Below are 22,987 nucleotides of genomic sequence, written 5' to 3' on the forward strand. Positions count from 1 at the left end.
AAATGCCATTTCTTGAAAATTGGGAATATTTAATCATCAAATTGAAGATATTGGGGAAAATAAAAAATGATGTACAAATTTATGTTCAAATGCCAATTTTGGTAAATACTGATTAAAACCGGTCAAAACTGGTCAATTGAAAATTGTTTGGGCATTATATTCTAGCTGTGTTATGGTTATTTTGAATTTGCAAGTGGTCATTATGGTAAATACTGTAATTCATCGCATGTACTATCAGTGTATGCTTATTGTATACTTACAACCCATAATGTTATTAAATAACTAATGTAAATGACTCTGTTAGATTGGGGAAGATGTAAAGATTTCTGTTCAAATTTCTCAGAACTACCTAAATTGTTTCAAATCTTCATTTTAAGTGTTAAATAAACATTTTAGTGAGTGAATTTGTAGTGTTTTCATAACAATAACATATGATTGATTGATGTTTACCGCCACACTCAACAATTGTTCAGTTATCTGGTGGCGCCCAGTTTTTATTGGTTGAAGATATTGTATCTGGGAAGATAACACCGACTTTCCGAAAGTAAAGTGGGAAACTATCTCACTTACCCAGTTTACTTTCGGAAGATTGGTGTTCTCTTCCCAAATACATTTACATGGATAACAACAAGTACTATAAGTATAAGAAAGTAATACGTACACAAATGTCTCACTCAAATGAAGTTTTTTATGATGAATTTTCTATAAGATTAGCATGTTAAATTGTTTACAAATCTGACACGTGCCCATTGTCTCTATTTCGCTTTTTTTCCGAATTGGTGACCTCCGAGGTCAATGCACATCGGAGATTACGAGCAAGTATTACAATGTAGTGACAGGATGACAGTGATTCATGAATTGAAAACGAAGGATAAATAAACCTCACTGTTAAAACTATAAGTGTCATGCAAAGGTCAAAGGTGGATCACTTCCCTTACACCAGATTACGTCTCCACATGCGTGAAGAAATTTCGGAGATACAATATACAAACATTCACTAGCTTACAATAAACCTAACCTTGAATTGGAGTTCATTCATACGACATTAATTGGTTTGCATAACAGTCAGAACAACTTATTGTGAGCATAAATTTTTATTTTACGAAATTAATATGTATTGTGTTTGTATTACGTACGAGGTATAAACAAATGAAGTACGGAGTATTAAATAATCTGTGCAGAATGTGATTCGCTGAACATACAGATTACCATGCGTTTCGGTTATTCATTCACCCCCATGATGCAAACATCCATACACCTACTTGTATATAGATAGCATTCAATCTGTAATAATATCAAAGTATTCACATGAATGAAAAATTCACGAGGGGGGGGGGGGGTAAGCAAAATACAACTAACCAATCAAATCACCCATATTATATCTGGGTTCTTCTGTTAGGACCTTATGAATAACATTGATATTATACAATTCGTAATCATTTCTGTGCAAACCTTCAAAATCCCATACATGTGCAGACACCCATCATCTTCACAACCCGTACAGGTTATTGTCTGAAAGTAAAATCAAAGCTTATATAAATGCATAGTTAGGAATTTTGACGCACTGGGAACTGTGTCAAGTGCAGTATAACGGATGGTTGATATGCGTGCTGAGACTGTATGACGGTTCTCATTTTTGATGGTTAACAGGTGCGTTGTGGTTGTTTTCATTATAACGGATGATGACTTTTGTATTGAATATATGCCTCATATAACATTATGTGCTAAAGTATCACAGTTTGAAACGTGTTTTTTTTTTAACTTTGAAATTAATTTGATTTACCTGAGACAGTCCTATTTTGAAAGACGTAAGCAGCGAGATAGTTTGGTTTTAATTCCAATTGTAGTATCAGATTGTTCACTGATAACGGACGGTCAAAGGTAATGTTTAGACTTAACGAGCAAAGGAATGACGTCACGTCAACGTTTTAATGATGACTGTAATGTATGGTGAACTTTTGATAGATGTTAAGTACACTGTGATGACCTCATCTGTGTGGTATAACGAATGGCTAGTCATTAATACATAGCAGGTGCGCTGTACTAAAACCGTTTCTAATATTTATATCCCTTGTCACTATCAATACAGATAAGCTGCTGATATTATGGATCTAATGATATACTTCTCCAAAGGAGATTTATTAAGATTATATACTTACACGACGATACAATTTGGGTAAATCCTTCATTTTAAGTTTTACGTCATGGTCCAGAAGTACCCGCACATAGTCACATCTGTTGGATCTCAGCGCCTCTAATAAAAGTATCTGAAATACAACAAAGTCACGTGAAGGAAAACGATTGCTGTATCCCGTTTCCAAGTTCAATTTACGAGAACAGTTAGTAATGTATACAGTGTTCCACATTTGAAACGAAGGCAGACGTAATGTTAATTTAAGGAAACTGAGGTTTACGCCATTTTGATTTTTGAAGAATTCAATGTATATTATTTATGTATCTTACATGACCACAACTCTGCAGTAAATTGCACTCCTGCAAGAACTGGTAACCAAAATAAAAGTACAGAGGCAATGACGAGGGCGTGAAGATGGTCGATTTCAAGACATTCGTCCTGGGGTTTTTGTATTTCTTAAGAACCTTGGCCATTTGATTTTCTTGCGGGGTGACCGAATCTGGATTTAGCATTGTGCGTCCAATGGATGATATGTTGTCATATTGAGGCGATCTTTTGGCGTAAACACTCCCCGTTCCAGAGTTTTCTGAATTGAATATGTCGATAGATTAACATAACATTGGACAAAAATAAATACACTTTTTACTACAATAGAATGCTCTGATTTATGCTATGGTCTTACAAAGATTACCATGATTAACTCGGGGCCTACGTTATTGAATAATATACTTAATTATATATTTCAAATTTCATTATTGGGTCAAATTACAGTAGTTTCATACATGTACATTTCATCAAGATTTTGATACATACCATTTTGCAAATATGATTTTGTAATCAGGATTAATGTACATAATATGTTAACGCCTACGTGTGTTATCTATTTTCACACTCAGAGACAACTATTTCTTTGTTACATTGTATTATTCTTTAAATGTTTTATAACTTATGTTTCTTTTTAAAATGGACATGGAAATATGGTTTTGATCTATATATGTGTTATACTTGTCATTGTAAATATCCATATATATTCTTATTGTTCCGAAACTAAATGTATTATTTTTACAATGCTTCGAACATTTCTATAAGACATGACAAACTGTGTAGTTTTGTTTTTTTTGGTCTATATTTTGGGTTTTTTTCCTCCTTTTCCTTTATATTATTTGGTAATTAATTCCTAGATTCTGTAAACAAGGACAATAGACTAAAAGTATTAATTGTGCACGGTTCAAAATATTTAGTTAATATATTCAACGTTTATAACATATTGCTAAACAAGAAGCCCATAGGGTCACGATATAAGCATGATACAAGGTCATACGGCAAAAAAGCATTGTATGATTATAAGGTCAGCCCATAGGGAAGCTATATGTAAAACTTATACGGTACCAATTTTGATGCACCAGATGCGCATTTCGACAAATAATGTCTCTTCAGTGATGCTCAACCGAAATGTTTGAAATCCGAGATAACTATGAAGTTTTAGAGCTAAATATAGCCAAAAACAGCGTGCCAAAAAAGTGGAGCCAAATTCGTCCAAGGATAAGAGCTATGCATGAGGGAGATAATCCTTAATTTTGAAATGAATTTCTAAATTTTATAACAGCAATTAAATATACATCCGTATTTTCAAGCTAGTAATCAAACGTATGGAAATCCTACCTTAATCAATTCAAAACATAATATCTAAGTTATTTTCTTAAAAGAGGTCCAAAGTCATGGTGACAAGACAGCAAAGTTGGTATCAAAATAAATTTCTTGTCACAAGAAAGTAGTACATGAAATATGATCGATTTATAACTCATCTGTTAAAACTATTAAAACTGTGAGCAACGTTAAAGATTAGGAGAAAACAAGAAATATTTGTAAAATTCAACTTTCAAGGACACGGGGTCAATCTTTGCTGCATTCTGGTTGCACTCATAAAAGGTTGGTTTTCTTGATCAGGTAAACAGGTAGTCATCAAATAGACCTCCCGTGTCACGTATATACATATTATTATAGAAAAAAGACTAATTAAAAATGAAAACTAACACTAATATATATATATATATATATATATATATATATATATATAGAGAGAGAGAGAGAGAGAGAGAGAGAGAGAGAGAAATCACTAAAATACAGAAAAGAAAAGTAAATAAAAAAGGACACTTACACACCACAACTAAACTACAAAAGCTGATAACAAAGATAACGTCAACATATTAAAATCATCGAGTGTAATATGTGGCAATAGAAAAGTAATGATCTAATCGAACATCAAGACTGAACTGAACTAACCAGTCCTACACTGTTTGTTATATCAGCTTTTGTAGTTTACTTTTAGTGTTAGTTTTCATTTTTAATTAGTCTTTTTTCTATAGTATTATTCTACCGTCCTGAAGAAGAGGCAGGTCGTCCCGAAAAATTGATAACTCACTATTATACATGTCGTTGGTCATTTTAGTACTTCTTATATCCTTATTTGTTTGACCTCCTATTTGCTATTAGAACCGATACTTTGGATGTTGCGTATCTATATTGCGTATATATATATCCACATTGTGTTTTTAAAAAACAATCAGTGTCCAGTATAAAATATTAAAACAAATAGAATAAACAGTACACAAAGGTATTTTTTTAACGCAAGCGCTTTCATTTTAAAATCCTCAGGCGTTACATTTTAAAATAGTTTTCAAATGGCCTAACGTCATAAAGGTGTCCTAACATTTCACGTACATAACTTCATAAAGGAATGAAGGGAAAGGGTTTTTTACGTTAAGCATACTATGACGTCATAGATATACTCGTATTATATGAGTTCATAAACAACACATTTCAGCACCCGAATACAGAAAAATTAAAGTTAGTGAGCATATAGATGTGTGTGTCCACGGACAATTCAGTGTATTTCCGTTTTATAAACTGTATACAGAAAATGCTATTTCCCGAAGAGAAAAAAAAGAAAAAGAAACGTTATTAAGACGTTAAAAGCAGCTCTCATTAGCTTACTGTGAAATATGTTTACTGTTACTATCTATGACGGCATAATATGCTTAAAGGTCATATGAAACTATTTCTAACAATAGTATTTTACTTTAAAAACATAAAGATGCGTATGAATGAAGGTCAAACAGTGTTTAATAAAAAAAAAATGTCTTTGGATTGATAAGAAATAAAGCTGTAAACTGTACATAGAATGAATTTGGTATCCGCTTATCGTTCTTGATTATGTGTGTTTGTGACGTCACAACGACCCATCGATGTAAACAACGCAATGAAAATGGTGTAGGCCTACCGTTTTCTTCAACTAAATATATCACTGCATCTAACGGATATGGACTATTTTTTTTTTTCTGACGAACTGCCCGAATTCGTGGTTCAACAAAATCAGTTTAAATCAGTCAGGAATGATGCACGGTAAGCGAATAACGTTCTTCAACAGAGGATGATATTGAAGAAGTCAACACTACACAGGCACCTGAAGTATGGCCACTACTACCCCCTCCTTTTCTGACCTTTTTTTTTATCGGGGATAATTTATCCTCCAAAATGCATGAATTCCTTGTCTATCCCATGCACATTTCGATTTATGCAATCCTTTCCCAATTTTTGTAAGATTTAGAGATTGACCTTCTTCCGGTAACAATAAAGCCGGTAGAAATCCAATCTCTAAATCTTACAAAAAATGGGAGAGTCAAACGATTACATGCAAGGTGAAGATAACGAACAGTGATCAATCTCATAACTCCTACAAGCAATACAAAATAGATAGTTGGGCAAACACGGACCCCTGGACACACCAAAGGTGGGATAAATCGAAATTGGGATGGGTTAGACGGAGAATCCACATATTTTGGAGAAATTATCGCCGCAAAAAATCAGAATGGAAGGGAGGAGTACTGTCCATTCATCATGCAGATGCCTGTGGATTTCAAGACCCCATGCCATCAGATACTGAAGTTTAACTATCTATTTAAACAGATTAGTTCTAGTCGTTTGAACTTGTGTACATTTCATTTATGAAATAGTTTAAAATCTGTAATGGCAATCCCATTTTCCTTTTTATAAGATAATTTATTGATTGAGATTGAATATTGTTTTACGCCCCTCTAAATAATATTTCACTCATATGGAGACGTCACCACTGCCGGTGAAGAGCTGCAAAATTTAGGCTTATGCTTTGCGCTTATGGTCATTGAGCAGAAAGTGATCTTTATCGTGCCACACCTGCTGTGACAAGGGACTTCGGGTTTTGCGGTCTCATTCGAAGAACCGCCTCTTTCGACAAGTAAAGGGGTACTGCTCAAGGACCTATTCTAACCCGGATACCCACGGGATACGAATAACCACAATATTGAAATAGCGCTAAAATATTCTTGTAAGTGTAGAGTACCCTAAATGTGGTAAATTTATCATGGATGCCATCTGTTGTACTTGCTCACGGTTCTTCATAATTAGCTAGTGTCCCAATTTAAGTATAAAATTCACAAATCGTTGTTTTAATGGGAGAGGGGGCTTCTATTTGATTCTCTCCATCATCATGAAGGAGCGTGAGTGGACTAAAAACCGTGGTTTGCGACGATGGAGAGGGGGGTGCTTCTATATTTTTCAATCGTGAAATATTGCTTGGGTTTATAATTCGATGACAGATATTTACTTTCTCACTACATCCCCGCTGTTCAAATATGATTTTAATGAGAAAAAAAATTGATAAACATGTTTAGTAATATCAGTACGGATATAGTAGACCAGTCACCTCTATATGGAATATAAATCATAATTTCTGAATGATACTTCATGCTTTTCTTTTTCAATTTCAGAATTAAAGGTTTATTTACAATTTAATTCAAATGAATTTTACAATTAATAATAAGAAAATAAAAATTATACACTTTTGGGATACTCGTGTAGGTACATGTGCATATTACACGTGTAGGCCGAATAAAGATGAAACTATATGCATACTGTTGACTGATAGAGTTTGGAAAATATATAATTATTGACACAGCGTGTGATTTGAAATTGATCTATTTGTGTCCACATTGTTTGGCTACCGACGGATGCACTGAAGTGCAATGTTCATGGCAACACTGAATCCATCGGGTCGGATATTTTGTATACCCATATATTTTTTCTTCTAAATCTGGTATCCCTTGCGAAGAGGTATATATGCACCCTCTTGTACAACCTAACATATGTACTACAATTAAATGCAGCACACTTTGGCATTTTTCAAAGCTATATAGTTTTATAATACTTCGTTATAGGCCTTTCATATTATAAGGCCTAGTTGTTTATATCACTGTGGGTCTTTTTGATGTCATCAGCAAGGGAGATCAGCCGCGATCATCAAAAATAATCTTTGTTTAATAAACCTTGATTAATGAATTTCCATACATAACTCAATTTCTTCAGATATCGTTTCATATGAACTTTAACGTAAAAACATTTTCCTTTATTCGCTTATGACGTCGTTATGTACGTGAAATGTTAGGACGCCTTTATGACTATTTTAAAATGTAACGCCTGAGGATTATAAAATGAAAGCGCTTGCGCTAAAATTTTAACTTTGTGTACTATTTATTCTCTTTCTTTTAATATATATACGTATGAAATATATATATATATATATATATATATATATATATATATATATATATATATATATATATATATATATAAAAGCACTGAAGTTCCAACAACACCCGATACCTCAAAGTGTCGGATCCACAACATGGACACAAGGTCAAATACAAAAAATTATACAAAGCACTAAAATGACCAATGACACGAACAACGAGATTGTCAAATTTTCGGGACGACCCATCCCTTCTTCAGGACAAACGAAAACAATTACATAATGTGGTCAATATCAACGGAGCATAATAACAAAAACTACATATAAATACATCTAGTACTGCAACTACACTAATCTACAAACGTATTTACAACGCAGACTACATGTTTTTGGTCTTTAGGCTTGCGAATCAATGTTAAAAGTGGAGCGAATTAGGACATGCCTTATTCGTCCAAAGAGCTGATCCAAAATGTCCGAAAAGAAAAACAATAAACTTAATTAATCTCAAGTGGAACGAGTTAACCCAATTACGTTGACCAATAGTAAAGCTAACTCGTACCCAGAGAGATTCTATTTTAACCATGCATAATTTATAAAAGATAATAGTAAGTAACAAATACAAAAAAAATAAAAATAAATGATAAATAAATAAATAAATGAAAATAAGCTATGTAAACGAAGTATCACACTGCTGGTGACAAGTCACAAATTCGGTGTTATATAAATACATAGAATACACTTATCAAAAATACTTTTCAGGTGATGAAGGTGGTTGTCCAAATACAGAAATAGTGATATCCTCAGTATTTACAACCTGTCATTTACATTCTACAGAAAAATTGTACATTTGGGCAATTTAAGGGCAATTCAAAAGTTTCAACTATCCAATTATGCTTAAAATTCTGTATAACATTACTTTTGTGAATACGGCCTCGAAATTAACCAAAGTAAAAGACCTTACATTAGCACACTGCATTTTGAGTTCTTGGAATCAGTTCATTGTTTCAAGTAAACCAAGATGTCTTAGGGTAACAGAATAGGGATTTATCAATCTCAATTAAATAAACACGTCAATTATCTTATGGGGATGTAACCTACCTTCCTTGTTGCTTAGAATATTTTCCATGGCGTAACAGTTTACAATGGCATCTCCCACGGTGTTCGAAAACATCAGAGGAGCATCTTTGTCAACGTCAAAGAAGCTTACCTGCAATTTGTAGATCTATAATTTAACAAATTCATATATGGTATAGTTCTGCCAATGTTTTATAGCTAGGACTATGTACATTTCTACACCAAAAAATCATAATTTGAAAAATAATCTTTAATTCGTGTTCATTTTAAATTTCTATTTGATTAAAAAGATATAGGCTGACATACAATAATGTAGGATTGTCAAACCTAGCACGATTAAAACGACCGTTGGGAACCTTGCATCCCTCCGTAAATGCATATACACACAATTTCATCAGTGTGTTTTAACAGTAGTTGATATACATACTAGGCAAACACGGACCCCATGATACACCAGAGATGGCCTAAAAATCGGTATGGAACACGTCATATTTCATTTGAATCAATGAAAGATTGTAGTGGTAAACTCGATCGTTACAACGACCATAGAATTTGCGAAAGGTTGACTTTAAACAAGCATGTTGAAACACCTGCGCCATCAACTTGTTTGTCAATAGTCTACCTCGATTTAAAAAATGATCATACGTAGGACAAGTTTCTTACGTATCAAAACAGTTGAAAGACATAAACACCATATGCAGGTGATGATGAAATATTGCTACATAAATATGGGACGTTTGTCATAAAGTTGAGTTGTTAGTTTGCCTTCAATATCTACAGATATTGCTTAATTAACTGGTTTAGTGACACGTACTAAAGCGTAGTCTGGTCGTACTCATAGGTGGCGACTAGTTGGGTTTACCTGTAGGTACAATCACCATGAATATAGACATACCCATGCTACTCAGTAGCGATTATGAGGGAGCATATTTATTTATCGCGTCAACGCTTACAGTGACGCAGACATAACACCGAATTTGTGACTTGTCACCAGCAGTGTGATACTCTTTGAGTTGGACTTGAATCAAGCAGAAGTATGTAAAAAAAAAAAAAAAAAGACGTACTCTACATCATCATCATGGCTGACTTTCTTTTAAAACATAGATGATATAAATATCAGCAATATTCGCTAATTCATTTAAAAAAAAACATTGCTTAGCTGGGGAGATCAGTAAGTTAGCACGCCCATTACTGGACTGTGGATCGCGGGTTAAGTTCAGCAGATTTATTTCTTTAGTAAAACTGCACTTTTTGACTAATTAAGTGAATTTGAAATTTTTCAATTTCAAACTCTTGGTTTATATATCCCCAACTTTTCATTCATATCAAATTTATCTGTTGTAGTATACGTCCTTAATAAAATCCGATTAAGTATATTCACCAATTTCTGTTTCTCTTTTATTTTTCTAAGGCATTTCTCCAATTTTTTGAAGTTTTGGTCATTAAATCGACTTCCAAGTAGTGAGCCTGCTTTTCTCTTCAGCGATTCTGGACTACATAGAAAAAACAATAAAATGATTACTGGGCTACACATACTTCTCAGATTGGACTGAGGAAAAAGAAAATGTCATACATATCTGTATCCGAATTCTATATATGATATGGTCAATCATTGATATGCTTCCAACAGAATCGCATACATATATAATGGATATATAATTTTGTAAGGATATACATTGAACGACTCATCGACATATAAACGCCGTACTGGTCATTTTCTGTTGATCCCGCCATTAGTCACTGTCATCTTATATTGGTTCATATTTGACCTTCATCATCTGTAATGTTTGTAACCTATGAACAACATGATATTGATGAGTAATTATTTTTACTTCTCTAAGTAATCCACGATCAGGTCTGCGGCTTTTCCAGATCCCTTCACTACAACTACTGGTAGCTTCATTTCCAAAACTCCCTCTACATGTGCAATTGTGAAAATGTCTCCCTCGCAAACAATAATTGCGATAGGCACAGGTACCGGGATTCCTAGAAGATACAATTTATCGGATAAGATATATATAGAAGTGGACTACACAGTGTGTAAACGACAATAGGATACAATAATGCCTAAGTAGGATACAGTAATTTATCATAGAGCAGCAAAGTCCGTGAAAAGAAGTAAGAGTGCTGTTCATATTTTTTTTTACAAGTAATTTTTTAATAATATAAAGCCCATCAGATGAAGCAATAAGCTTTAGTTTAAATTATATATATAACATTCTGTCAGTTCCATTAACACTTGTTCAAACACTTCAACACAGTAAAACAACATCGAGGAAATTGGTCTTCGCCATTCGTTTTCTTCATTTCTTGTAAACCAGGTCTTAATTTCATGTGAAATAGAAACTTACTGAAGTCCTTCTTTTCACTGGGAAATATGTCTTTCTTCTTAGAAATGAATTTCGCAAACGTAATCATATCTTTTTCCACACCTGGCAGTTGTATGCTGTAGTCAAATTCAGACTGTGCATTGTCTCTCATTTTCTATTTGTAAAAAATTCACATTCATATGACGAATATCATTTTAAAAGTATGCATCCATGTCATACATTTCATTCTATAGTATGGTTCTTGCGCATGCGAGATAATATTCAATGACATATTGGATGCGTTTGTAATATATTCACTCGTTCCATAAAGCATTAAGTTTTCTGTTATTTACATTTCATGCACAGACGGTAACATACGTATTTTAGTTTTTATGATGCACACAGTTTGAAACTGTCTAGCATTATATTGCTTATTTGTAAAGGACCACCCTTGACAATTTATAGATTTCCGAAATTATATCATTCTTAAATCAATAGCTACTTTAACACCAATCTTATTTTTTCCTCACTTCTTCAGAAACATCATCTTTTATTTTATTCAGGCAGAGGCAATGCTCTGGAGCAAGATCATCTTTGGTCTGCAAACAACATACACAAATGTCAAATTAGAAATACTAATTGGTAGATATGATAGAGTAGTAGGCTTAGATGCATTAGACATTTCCATTTTAAAAAAAGTTCAATAGTATCAAAGAATATATTGACAATTCGTTTCAAAATGTTTACTTTAAAGGCAAAAAGAAGAAATTTGCTAAATGGATTTCTTTATAACATTTGCAAGACAAATTTTAAGGTCCCAATGTATGTCTATTACAGGGGGGAATTTAAATTCCTCCAGTGTTTTACTTGTGTTTCTGTAATTCTGATTAACTTCACGTGTCGTTTCTTGTGATCTAGACCCCTTTTCTTGTTCTTGGTACCGAATTCCATATTTCCGTAATCTCGGTAAGCGTCCCGGATACATTTTGACAACCCATGTTCCTCTCCACGATAAATGATCCAAGTATCTGTTTGGTAAAGATCGTCGACGACATTGTATTAGTTTCAAGGCTTGTGATCTCGCAAAAAATATCAGTCCGTTTGTCTAAATTGTTGTCTGATTCTGATTCTACTTTGCCATGCATATTACCTCTGATAAAATTAACTTTAAAGTGTCGAAATTATAAACACTCTAAAGTTTGAAAACGGGATCAGGAATTAAAAAAAACCTTTTAAATGCTCTAAACGTTGAACATTTTGAAGATAACAAAAATGCATCACTCTCATAAATAACCTTAAGAATATCAAATGAGAGCATGGTTAATACGAACCCCTTGGAAACATTCGAGGTGGATTCTAAGTTTTCTAAGAGGAGTAAATAACTCCTATTGACCGGTCACACACATTGTGATACCTATGTGTTGGTCAAGTAAACGAAGTAATCCGTATTCAAAATCAAATACTGGTGATGTAAAATAATTACATTATAGCTCATACATTAAAGTAACACTACATATACATATGTAGCACGTAAATCAAAAAACAATTGGGTTCGCTTTTCAAATAGGACTAACTGTTTAAACAACAATTTGGGGAGATTCCGTTAAATGAAAAAGTGTTTTAGAAAGCACAACTGGATCGTTTCTAAAATGCATGTAATTGACAATACCTCCTCCTTCTTTCGCTGCTTCAATGAGCCCAGTTTGAAAAACCGCCTTTCGCCAAGGACTTGGAACGAAGCTATCGGAATCACCAATTACATAAAACACCATTGAAGGGGTGATATCTTCTTTTGGTCTGTAAACATGTTGTACTATTTTGTTCCACTGGGCATCAGGGTCAAAATCCTGAAATAATATAATTTCATTTATGAAGTGTGACATCGAGAGGAATCGTGTGAGAGATAGAGAGGAAGAATAATCCATTATGTTCTTACCTCCCTTTCCGTTGAGGTACTGGGGTACATGTCATTAGGATGTTCTTGTTGCATATTTAATGATCAAACTTTAAAACCGATGTACACTCTCAAGTGTGTAAGTCATGCTTTGTTCAAAACTAGAAGAGATAATTCGTGAATTGCTAAACGTGAACAGATACGTTTGAACATGCTTTTTTAAATGTAACACTCTAGGTTGAATTATTAAATCCAATATAAACACATAATACAATTATATACTTGACAAGTTTTAAAATAAAATTACAAACTATCTCTCAATGCATCGAAAGTCTTAACATCGCTATACAAACCCTTTACAACCTCGAATTGTCTGAAAAAATGACGGGTAGTTTTCAAAGTTGACCTATAACATCTTCCTTGTGAGAATGGAACGTTTTGCTTTAAAAGACCTAAACAACTAATCAAAAGAGTGTAATGAATTCTTTTTGGATTTTGTCAGATTGAGCAAAGACTAACGATAAGTTGTAGAATAAACAATAACAAATAATTCATTGTTTAAAAAAATAGATAATATAAGAAAAATATGCACACTCACTCCTTTCACTCTCAACACAAATTCACATGAATAAACAATTGACAATATAGATATATGATACGTTGTAACAGTTCTTTTGATAAGTCATATAGTACATATCCGATGTAAAGCAAATGTAAATGTAGTAACTTTTCAAGTTAAAACAATATTCAAAAGTGGTATAATTTTTTAAAAAGTTCCAAATATTTAATTTTCCTTTTCTATAATATACTTTTCTTTGGTTTTGTTTCTAAATTTCGAGTTACTTTAACTTTATAATGTAACTATTCTGCTTTCTGAAGACATTGTTTCGGTTTCCCGTCAACTTGCGATAAGCACGCCCAGAACGGAAAACAATCGACCACCATGCAAGCGTTGCACGAGGTATTATCAACCCCCGATTATACACCAGGGTTCCGATGCCTCCCAAGTTTCGGGTTATTCTCTACGGAGCTACACCATGCCCTTCCATATTGTAGCACAATATCCACAGGGATCTCCGTATATCCGAATCCCGCAACCCTCTACCGCCTTCGGGTTGAAACTGGTTTTGTTAAACACCCACGTACACACTGAAATTAATTTCAGAAAAACTACCAACTTGCAACTAAACAAGAAACCGAGAACTCACAAATAAAAAGACTGTGCTAGAGTAATTATCAATACTGACGAACTATCAGAATACAAACATAACATGCTTACCGGCTAGGAAAAAGATGTGCCCTCCAAACAAATTCCAATTTCAGTAGTTATATTTCTCCCAGTGTCCTACATAAAATATGACAGGAAAATAACCATACCCTGAACTTCTAGGACCTGTCAACGTGGCACCCAGCTAATGTCGTTGCCGTGTCCTATCTAACTTACAGCCAGCAAAACTGGTCTCTTATATTAGCAACTAAAATAACTCACACCCGACTCACTCTTACGATAATCCATTCGCATCAAAATCAAAACAAACGAAAATGCATAACGCTAAATCACCAAAACTGAATCAACTTCATTACAAAGACATTGTAAGATATATTATTATCTATCACGACTGTATTGAAACTGCATTGTAAAATTTGGTCATTCGGATATTGGTAGTGCTATCTCTTGTTTCATGTTACAAAGTAGTAATATGTTGAGATGAATAATTGTGATTCCAAGATACATTTTGTATTCCTCAAGTATTGTAATGAATACAAACGTTAATTCGTGGTCAGCACTTCATATACAGTTAATGCCATAGTTACCTCATTAAAATGTAGGTCACGATATGAAAAATAGGCAACATGTTTTAATCAAATTTATCAAATGTCTAAACGATCCCCATCTTTATTCTAAGGTTACAGGTTTGAGGTTACATAAATTTGAAATATGACAGAAAGCTAGATACATACAGTGCAATTTTAGTTTCCGAAAGGTAAAACTATGCACTTCCGGTATACATGCGTGTGGAGTAGACTTTAGGGACTGGGTACACAGTCGATATCTTCTTGAAAATCAATCGTGTTTACTGATAAGATTATCAGCAGCTATCGCTGGGTTTATATAATATGTTTACCAAACAACATAAATTTCTTTGTTATTATATTTTGTTATGAATTCTTACCATGCAGGCAGACCTTTAGAAATGTAGGTGTACCTTTAATAAAGCTCCCGGGAGGGGGGCAAGTTCCCGTCTCCGCAAACATAACTCTATACTTTATGTGAACCGGGTCAAATAACGTCGAATAAACATAAAAATTAACCTTGTATACAAATGGAATCGAGGGCTATATGAGGCATATTACCTGATGACACCCCCACAACAATTGATTCTGTGTACCTCTTCATAGCAGTGTCTCGCAGCGGGATGTTGATAAAGTTGTGTCGGTCAGACAGTGATTTGTAAATTTACAATGATTGCATGTATGCCCTTGAAACTAAAGTACGGTGCATGAATTTGTGCAGCTATGTGTTCGAAACATACATTGCATTGCGAGGTCGGTTTTTGGTTTTCACTTGTAATTTATATACTTAAGTACAGGCAATTTATGCAGAACGTTTTTTTTTTGGCTATATATTAACACATTTGTTATGATATCACATGACTTCGTTGATCACGAGGCAGCCATTTATAACTGTCAACGTGTTTCAAATAAATCGCTTTAGCACAGTTGATTTAACAATTATTTTTAACTTTCTGTTTGATAAATGAACTCACTGTTTCCTTGTGTACCCGGAATGTGCTTGGCAAAATGGTCGTATTACTTGCGTACAAACTACACGTATTTCATGAACAGTTCAACTTACCGACACACTTACCTACACATTTGAGGGTGATCTGTATTCAAACAAAGCCATCACACATTTTTCCAAAGCAAGATTCGGGTAGAGAACAAATTCCTCTTACGATTTCCGTAATATATCTCAAATGAATCCTCATGAATTACCTGCGCTAGACTCTTATAAACAGGTCTTAAATTCTACCTCTATCTAAGAATATTTAAACAAACTGTTTTAAAATATTCGGACATACAAGATATTAAAATACAATTCTGCAATCTTATAGGCAGTTTGAAATACGGTCTACAGTTATTGACACTCTCCCTGTCACAACAGCTCAAGTTTGCGGTGACTTGAGGTCATTTTCCATTATGACGTCATATAATGACAATTCGGAAAAGTAAAGACATAAAGTGTACTGTGATATTCTATAAGGGAAGCCTTAACCTACCCGTGTGTGTTTCTCTTGTTTTTCTACCTGGCACTTTAACCTTGATCATGAAGTTTGAATTTTTAAATTTGTATCTTGTTACCACGGGGGATGGGGGTGTTTCACAAACACACTTTTTTTTTTAGAATTATTACTAGCACTGTAGATTTTGTAAAAGATGATTGTACTATTACTTTGTTGTAGCAATTGTAGTTCATCAATTCAATGCTATAGAATATGATATTCGAGAGGCTGTTGCGAATGCGCCAGAAAGGATATACCTAAATTATGTATCAGACAGGAGATACCTAAAATATTCACCATGCATGACATACCTAAAATAGAAAGGAGAGACGGGGTGGCTAAATAGAGAAGGAGCAATAATGAATGGAATGAATATTTTAAGTTTGATTGATATTTGATATTGTCAATGATTGAAAATTTACTGAACATGAGTAAAGGAATAAGAATAATAGTTCTCTTGTTGATATGATTACCTTTCAACTTAATGATGTTGAAAAAATGCTGTCAATTTGATGTCGATTGTTTTTATATTGTCAACGTCCTGCTTCAGAATTTTGCGCTCATATGGAAACGTCATCATTGTCGGTGATGGACTTTAAATTCCAATCACTGGATTTAATTATATTTGCACCATATTAAGCCTATTATATTCAACCTCTTAAAACTTCTGGTGGTTAGTTACACAAGTCATTTAACATATTGACATAAATTATATAGACAATAAAGTATTCAGTGACAGAGAGACGCAATGTCGAGCTTCTGTTATGTTTTGGGGTTGTATATCTGACTATGATGTTGGAACGTTAAAAGCTGTGAACATGAACAGTGATAAATATATTGAAGTTCTTGATGAATGTCTCTGGCAAGTTGTTGCGCGACACTTTACAAATCGCCGCTGGATCTTTCAAGAGGACAATGCTCCCTGCCACGTATCTTTGCGCTCAAATCAGTGGAAGCAGGGCAATGCCATCATTACACTTCCATGGCCTCCACAGAGTCCAGACATTAACATTATTGAAAATGTATGGAAAGTGTCAAAACTTCGGGCACAGAGACGGACAAATGAGATCCGAAATGCCAAAGACCTGGAGAGAGTTGTACGTGATATTTGGAGTGACCTCCCTTTACATTATATTCAGAGTCTTTATAACACTCTTCCAAGGAGAATTCGCAGTGTGTTAACTACCCGAGGTCATATTACAAAGTACTAACTCCATTTGGTAAGTGAATTTTTTGTTATTGATACAAAACAGGCGCTTAGAATATTTCAGGTGTTATTGCGATTGACGAGACGGTCGGTCATTTTGCGAACTCATTTATGTCGTACTACTGTATGTTGAACAATCATTTATATATTCCTGGCTGAATGCAGGAATTTTTATCTATCATTCAATTTTGCCTCTCAATCAGCTCTTTTCAGAATGTTTCAAAGAACCCTTTTTTTCAGACAGAAAGAAAACATGATAGGGTTATTCAAACATTTAACTAAATATCAATTTATATCATGCATATGTTACATATTATAATTTGATGATGACTTTACATGGGATATAGCAATATACCTTTCTTTAGAATGGTGATTGCGTGGTGGGTTTTAACTTAACTATTGTAAATTAAAGTATCCTACTCTTCCAATAACATCATGTGCTCTTTAAACTTTAGGGGCATGGTCGCCATTTGAACTGATATTACTTTGAAATTCTGTTCATCTATTCTAAATGTGATATTTCGAATGGTTAAACAAAAATTTATTGTTAATTTTTAAGTTACAAGTGAGATACACAGCCAAAAATTCTTCGTTTTCAAAACATGGTTCGTGCCATGTTTTGTTTTTATATACTGATTCCGTGATAAAGCATAGACCTAAATTTTGCAGCCCTTCACCGGCAGTGGTGACCTCTCCATACGGGTGAAAGATTATCGAGAGGGATGTTAAACAATATTCAATCAATCATTTTTTTCTTTAGTATATATATATATATATATATATATATATATATATATATATATATATATATATATATCGTTATATCCGTAAATCGATATAATCTTGACTTTGACATATCATAATCAAATGATTTGCGGACTTTTATGATACATAATACCGATTATTGTGTAATATTCTTAAATTATAGGGGTTTTAGTTAAACCATTGAACTATAGTATCCTACTTTTCTTCATCATGTCTTCATCATTTTATTTCTGAACTTTCAGAACTCAGAACGTACAATATGAAACATATCCAGTAAATTAGAATTATATGAATTGGCATTTACAAGTAATTTCTAACAATTACTACCTTGAATTACATCTTCATCACTTGTGTTTCTTATACAGCAAATACTTTCACTTTTAATAAATCCATTTTAAACTTAAGCGTTATCCAAAAAATTTTCATTTCAAATAATGAATCATGTTTTTAGGTTTGATGTACGTTTGAAATCTAGAATGCGATATCCATCAAAGCACCCTTTTCTACACCGAAGTGTCCAATAAATGCATTTCATTTACCGATGCTTCATATATGAATTTATGTAATTGATGAGTAGAATTTGCTATAGAGAATAAGTCATGGATTTCTTTTTCTTCGTTTACGAGATGTGATGAAATAAGGCCATCGTCATAATAACGCCCGTCGTACGTTATTCTATGTTTACCTGGGAAGTTTATAATTCCCTTGGTTCACTGATGTAGTTGGATATCATCTACAGATGGGGAGCATTTAGACCCTATAGCACAGTAAATGATCTAATAATGGACTTTGGAAATTGATGATATACATGCTTGGATGACATCATTGAAAAGGGTGAAGATAACGAACAGTGATCAATCTCATAACTCCTATAAGCAATACAAAATACATAGTTGGGCAAACCAGGACCCCTGAACACACCAGCGGTGGGATCAGGTGCCTAGGAGGAGTAAGCATCCCCTGTCGACCGGTACACCCGCCGTGAGCCATATATCCTGATCAGGTAAACGGAGTTATCCGTAGTCAAAAACAGTGTACCAAGAACGGCCTAACAATCGATATGAAACATGTCAGACAACATTTGACTCAATGATAGGTTGTATTGACCATTTAGATCGTTGTAACGACCATATAATTTACGAAATGTTGACTTCAATCGAGACTGTTGATACCCCATGTACCAATTGTTTGTCAGTAGTTTGCCTCGATTTAAAAACAGACCATGCACAGAACAATCTCTTACGTATCGAATCAGTTGAGAGATATAATCCCCATATGCAGGTGATAATGGAATATTGCTACATAAACATGGGAAGTGATGATGGAGAAGCTGAAATCATCCCGTTTGTCATACAGTTGAGTTGTCAGTTTACCGTTAATGTCTACTTTCAATAAAATATCTAAGTATGAAACAGAAGTGAACAACTAAGTGGTGTCTTTTATTTCGAGCCCATAGGGATATATCGAATCGATATATGAATGAAAAGTTATTGTTAATAGTCAAAACGTCGTCGATATATATAAATGTCAAATTGAAGGCGTCAACAAGAAATGTGTTCTCGCTTATGAGATTTTGAATAAATTCTGCTTCATATGAATATAGAAACAGGTCAGCTAACAAAGGAGCACAATTTGTGTCCATGGGAATGATTCTGTGCCCATGGGAACTCATGATTTACATGTCCAGGTGACGTTGGTTGGAAAATAAAGGACACATTGCATTTTTCTAAACATTATCTGTGGCGTCATATATGATTTCGAGTGAGAAAGTTTGAAAACAAGCTAGCCATTTCATAAACAGATTAGATTTAATTGACAAAAAAAATCAAATACCACATCAACGTTTTCTAATTAACACTACATTAGGGTGTGTTGTGCCCTTTAAGGTTGTACTAGCTGTCAGTAGAAAGGATTTAGTATTTGGGTTTTTTTAAAGTAAGCATGAGGGAAAAGACGTGAATATTTTTTGTCTTGTAACAACATATAGGCAGAACTTGTGTTCCCGGTTTCTACCAACTAGTACAATATAGATTTTAAAAAATAAAGATAAAAAATAATTGAACTTTCAATTATAAATAATGAAATTATGTATTTCCTAACTTTGGATTGAATTATAATGCTTTCAATTTTTTTTTAAATGAACGCGTACATAACAACAGTACTTGCAGTATGCCGCGCTTTTACTTACTAACAACGTGTTGATCAACATAATAATGATAGATATATTGCTTGGTCAAAATAAAGTATTGTGATTTCCACCACAACTTTGATCATTTTTATTGACTTTTTTCTTCTCAAAATGCACCCATGACAGTAGGCGTTCTAGGTCTAGTTGTCATAATTTATCTAATCCAAAAATAAATTTAATATAGGATTAAACATTTTTTTTGAAGAATTTATCGATGTGTAAACTCCGGACATTTTACTCACAAACTGAATAAAAGTGCGAAGCACTTTTATGTTAAGTTTGTTAGTAAACTATCCGGAGTTTACACATCGATAAATTCTTCAAATTCATTCACTTTATTTACAATTGCAAAAATTTGAATAGTTTCCTCACACTATGTTATTTGTTTTCATGCGTGTATGAATACATCGCGTGTTCGGATTTATTGATGTATAAACTCTTGTTCAGCTTTACTTTTGTCCAATCAAAACAATTGTAATAAATAACATTGGAATTATTAATAATTATACTGTTTATTAAAAAAACCCGCTAATTACAGGAATAACATTACCAAATGGTGTTTAGACAGCAATCCCATGTAAACATTATTTACTCGCAATCGCAAATATCATTTTCGTTTTCCTCTCTACATTTGGGTCGCTATCTGTATGCACTGATGGGTAAAATATATAAGACTCGGGAAATTTGTCAACATCGAAATACCTAAAACCTGAGTTTTTAAAAATATATAACACTACTTTCACAACAAGTTGATTGACAAAGGTCGAATTTGATGTCACTATACCACGTAACTACCTAACTAATTACTTAGGCTTTTCGAAATAGGGGCTTACATTTTAAGTCCGAATTGTGGTTAATCATCGCAATATTTCGGCGAACGAACAATTGGAATGAATTTCTATAAATATAAGGAAGACAAATTGCATACATTTTTGTATACCTTTAAAACATGAGATATGTCATTTAAGTACTAATACATCGTGTTAAATTTGACATCTAATAACATGAACCTTATTTTATTTGTAAAGGCCAATATATATTGCAAGTTTTGTATAAACTTCTATCAGAAAATACTCGTCTACTTGCAGGAGACATATAAACATTGTAAACATTAGTATATTTGAATAATCGGTGACGAGGTAGGGGCGGGGTGGCATTAACAAGAATGAATGCACCTGTTAGTTCACTTAAACATCCGTTATGTATTAATTCAGTTAAGGACACCTGTATTACGAACGTACAGGATATTCAATGTATTTCCCTATATTTTGTAGTTAAGTTACTTTTCCACAGCTAATGAAAACATGTTGAATTGTCTCAACTTCATCATTACAAAAGGTACAACAATCCAAAGACACAACATTCATTTCTTTAAGATAATAATTGGCAGGCATAATGCTATGAAGTATTCTATATTGTAACCATTGAATAGCAAAAAAGTATCTATAATTGTAAATTTCATTACCGTATATGCAAAACATGTTTTTCTTGTTTGAGAAGAAAATTACCAAGGTTATTGGAATTATTGTTCTATCTATACAAGAAATACAACGTTGCAAAATGTATTGCATATCAAAACTCAGAAATATAAACATTTGCATGGGAAACACTTTTTGACAACATCAAAGAATCATAATTTCGTTATTTATTTATTCAGTATTGTTATCATTTTTTCTTCTACGATTATATTAAAAATAGAAGCACTTGCCAACAAAAGTATGAGTGTGAGTATGAAAGAGTGTGAAAGTTGTTAGAAAAAATGACATCTGTTTTTCTGTCTTAGGTCATTATTTGTGAAGAAAACAATGATAAATCATGAAGTATATCAAAGAAAATTGTAGTTATGCTGCTTCCCTCATGAATACGGAAATTTGAATCATATCAAACTGCGTTTTATCCAGAAATTAATGCAATGAGTTTAATTTCGTACTGACAAAACATATCAACATAAAAACTAAATGTATTGGTATTACAAAACTACCAACATTTATGTCCTTTATTCTATTTCTATGTCCCCTACTCGCGCCGGTATGTGAGAACGTTTTTCAGTTTATTTTCGGAAGATCTGTGATATCATCCCAGGTACATTGTATCTGGGTTCTCTCTTCCACCAATAAAAACTGGGCGCCACTAGATAAATGAAAAATTGTTGAGTGTGGCGGAAAACATCAATCAATCAATCATTTTATATATGATCACGTTTAAGACTTCTGTTTATATTAAAGAGACAGCTGTGAAAGTGATGGCCATATTTATTTTCCCTACAAATCTCTCAATGGCATAGGAATGTATAATTTTAACAATTAAAAAAATATTTTGTACAGAAAACAATAAGAGACACCCAATAAAACTACATTAGATAATGCTTTTAATGTAAATAAAATATATAAGTGAGAATTATTGTCTTGGAAGACAATAATTATCTAATTATCAAAATTACATATTCATGTGCCTTTGTTGTAGAGTAAGCCTTCCCCCATAATGAGACTCCCTGGAAGCCTGGCTCTAGAGTGAGCCTTCCCCCTGAGGGAAGGCTCGCTCTAGAGCAGGAGAACCCCCGGGGAAGTCT

The 22,987-nt window shown here is 33.4% G+C and overlaps 1 protein-coding gene across 5 annotated transcripts in view; it reads right to left on the reverse strand.

Moving 5' to 3' along the window:
• The window catches only part of LOC125661866 (transient receptor potential cation channel subfamily M member 2-like), a 113,387-nt gene that overhangs the window by 86,518 nt on the left and 3,882 nt on the right, over nt 1-22,987 (reverse strand). For 3 of the 5 annotated variants that reach the window (XM_056146382.1, XM_056146380.1, XM_048893992.2), the window contains exons 1-12: nt 14,254-14,530; nt 13,017-14,123; nt 12,750-12,927; nt 11,948-12,108; nt 11,611-11,679; nt 11,123-11,255; nt 10,604-10,757; nt 10,153-10,264; nt 8,796-8,904; nt 2,464-2,720; nt 2,160-2,267; nt 1,453-1,512 (exon numbers count right to left, since the gene is read on the reverse strand). In XM_056146382.1, the coding sequence (XP_056002357.1) occupies nt 1,453-1,512; nt 2,160-2,267; nt 2,464-2,720; nt 8,796-8,904; nt 10,153-10,264; nt 10,604-10,757; nt 11,123-11,255; nt 11,611-11,679; nt 11,948-12,108; nt 12,750-12,927; nt 13,017-13,070 (1,395 nt within the window). In that variant the 5' untranslated portion in view covers nt 13,071-14,123; nt 14,254-14,530. Of the gene's footprint in view, nt 1-1,452; nt 1,513-2,159; nt 2,268-2,463; nt 2,721-8,795; nt 8,905-10,152; nt 10,265-10,603; nt 10,758-11,122; nt 11,256-11,610; nt 11,680-11,947; nt 12,109-12,749; nt 12,928-13,016; nt 14,531-22,987 lie in introns of those variants that run through there. The other 2 variants (XM_056146381.1, XM_048893991.2) reach the window with 2 other exon arrangements.

This window comes from Ostrea edulis, chromosome 8, assembly GCF_947568905.1.
Source record: "Ostrea edulis chromosome 8, xbOstEdul1.1, whole genome shotgun sequence".
In the NCBI taxonomy this organism is placed as follows: Eukaryota; Metazoa; Mollusca; class Bivalvia; order Ostreida; family Ostreidae; genus Ostrea; species Ostrea edulis.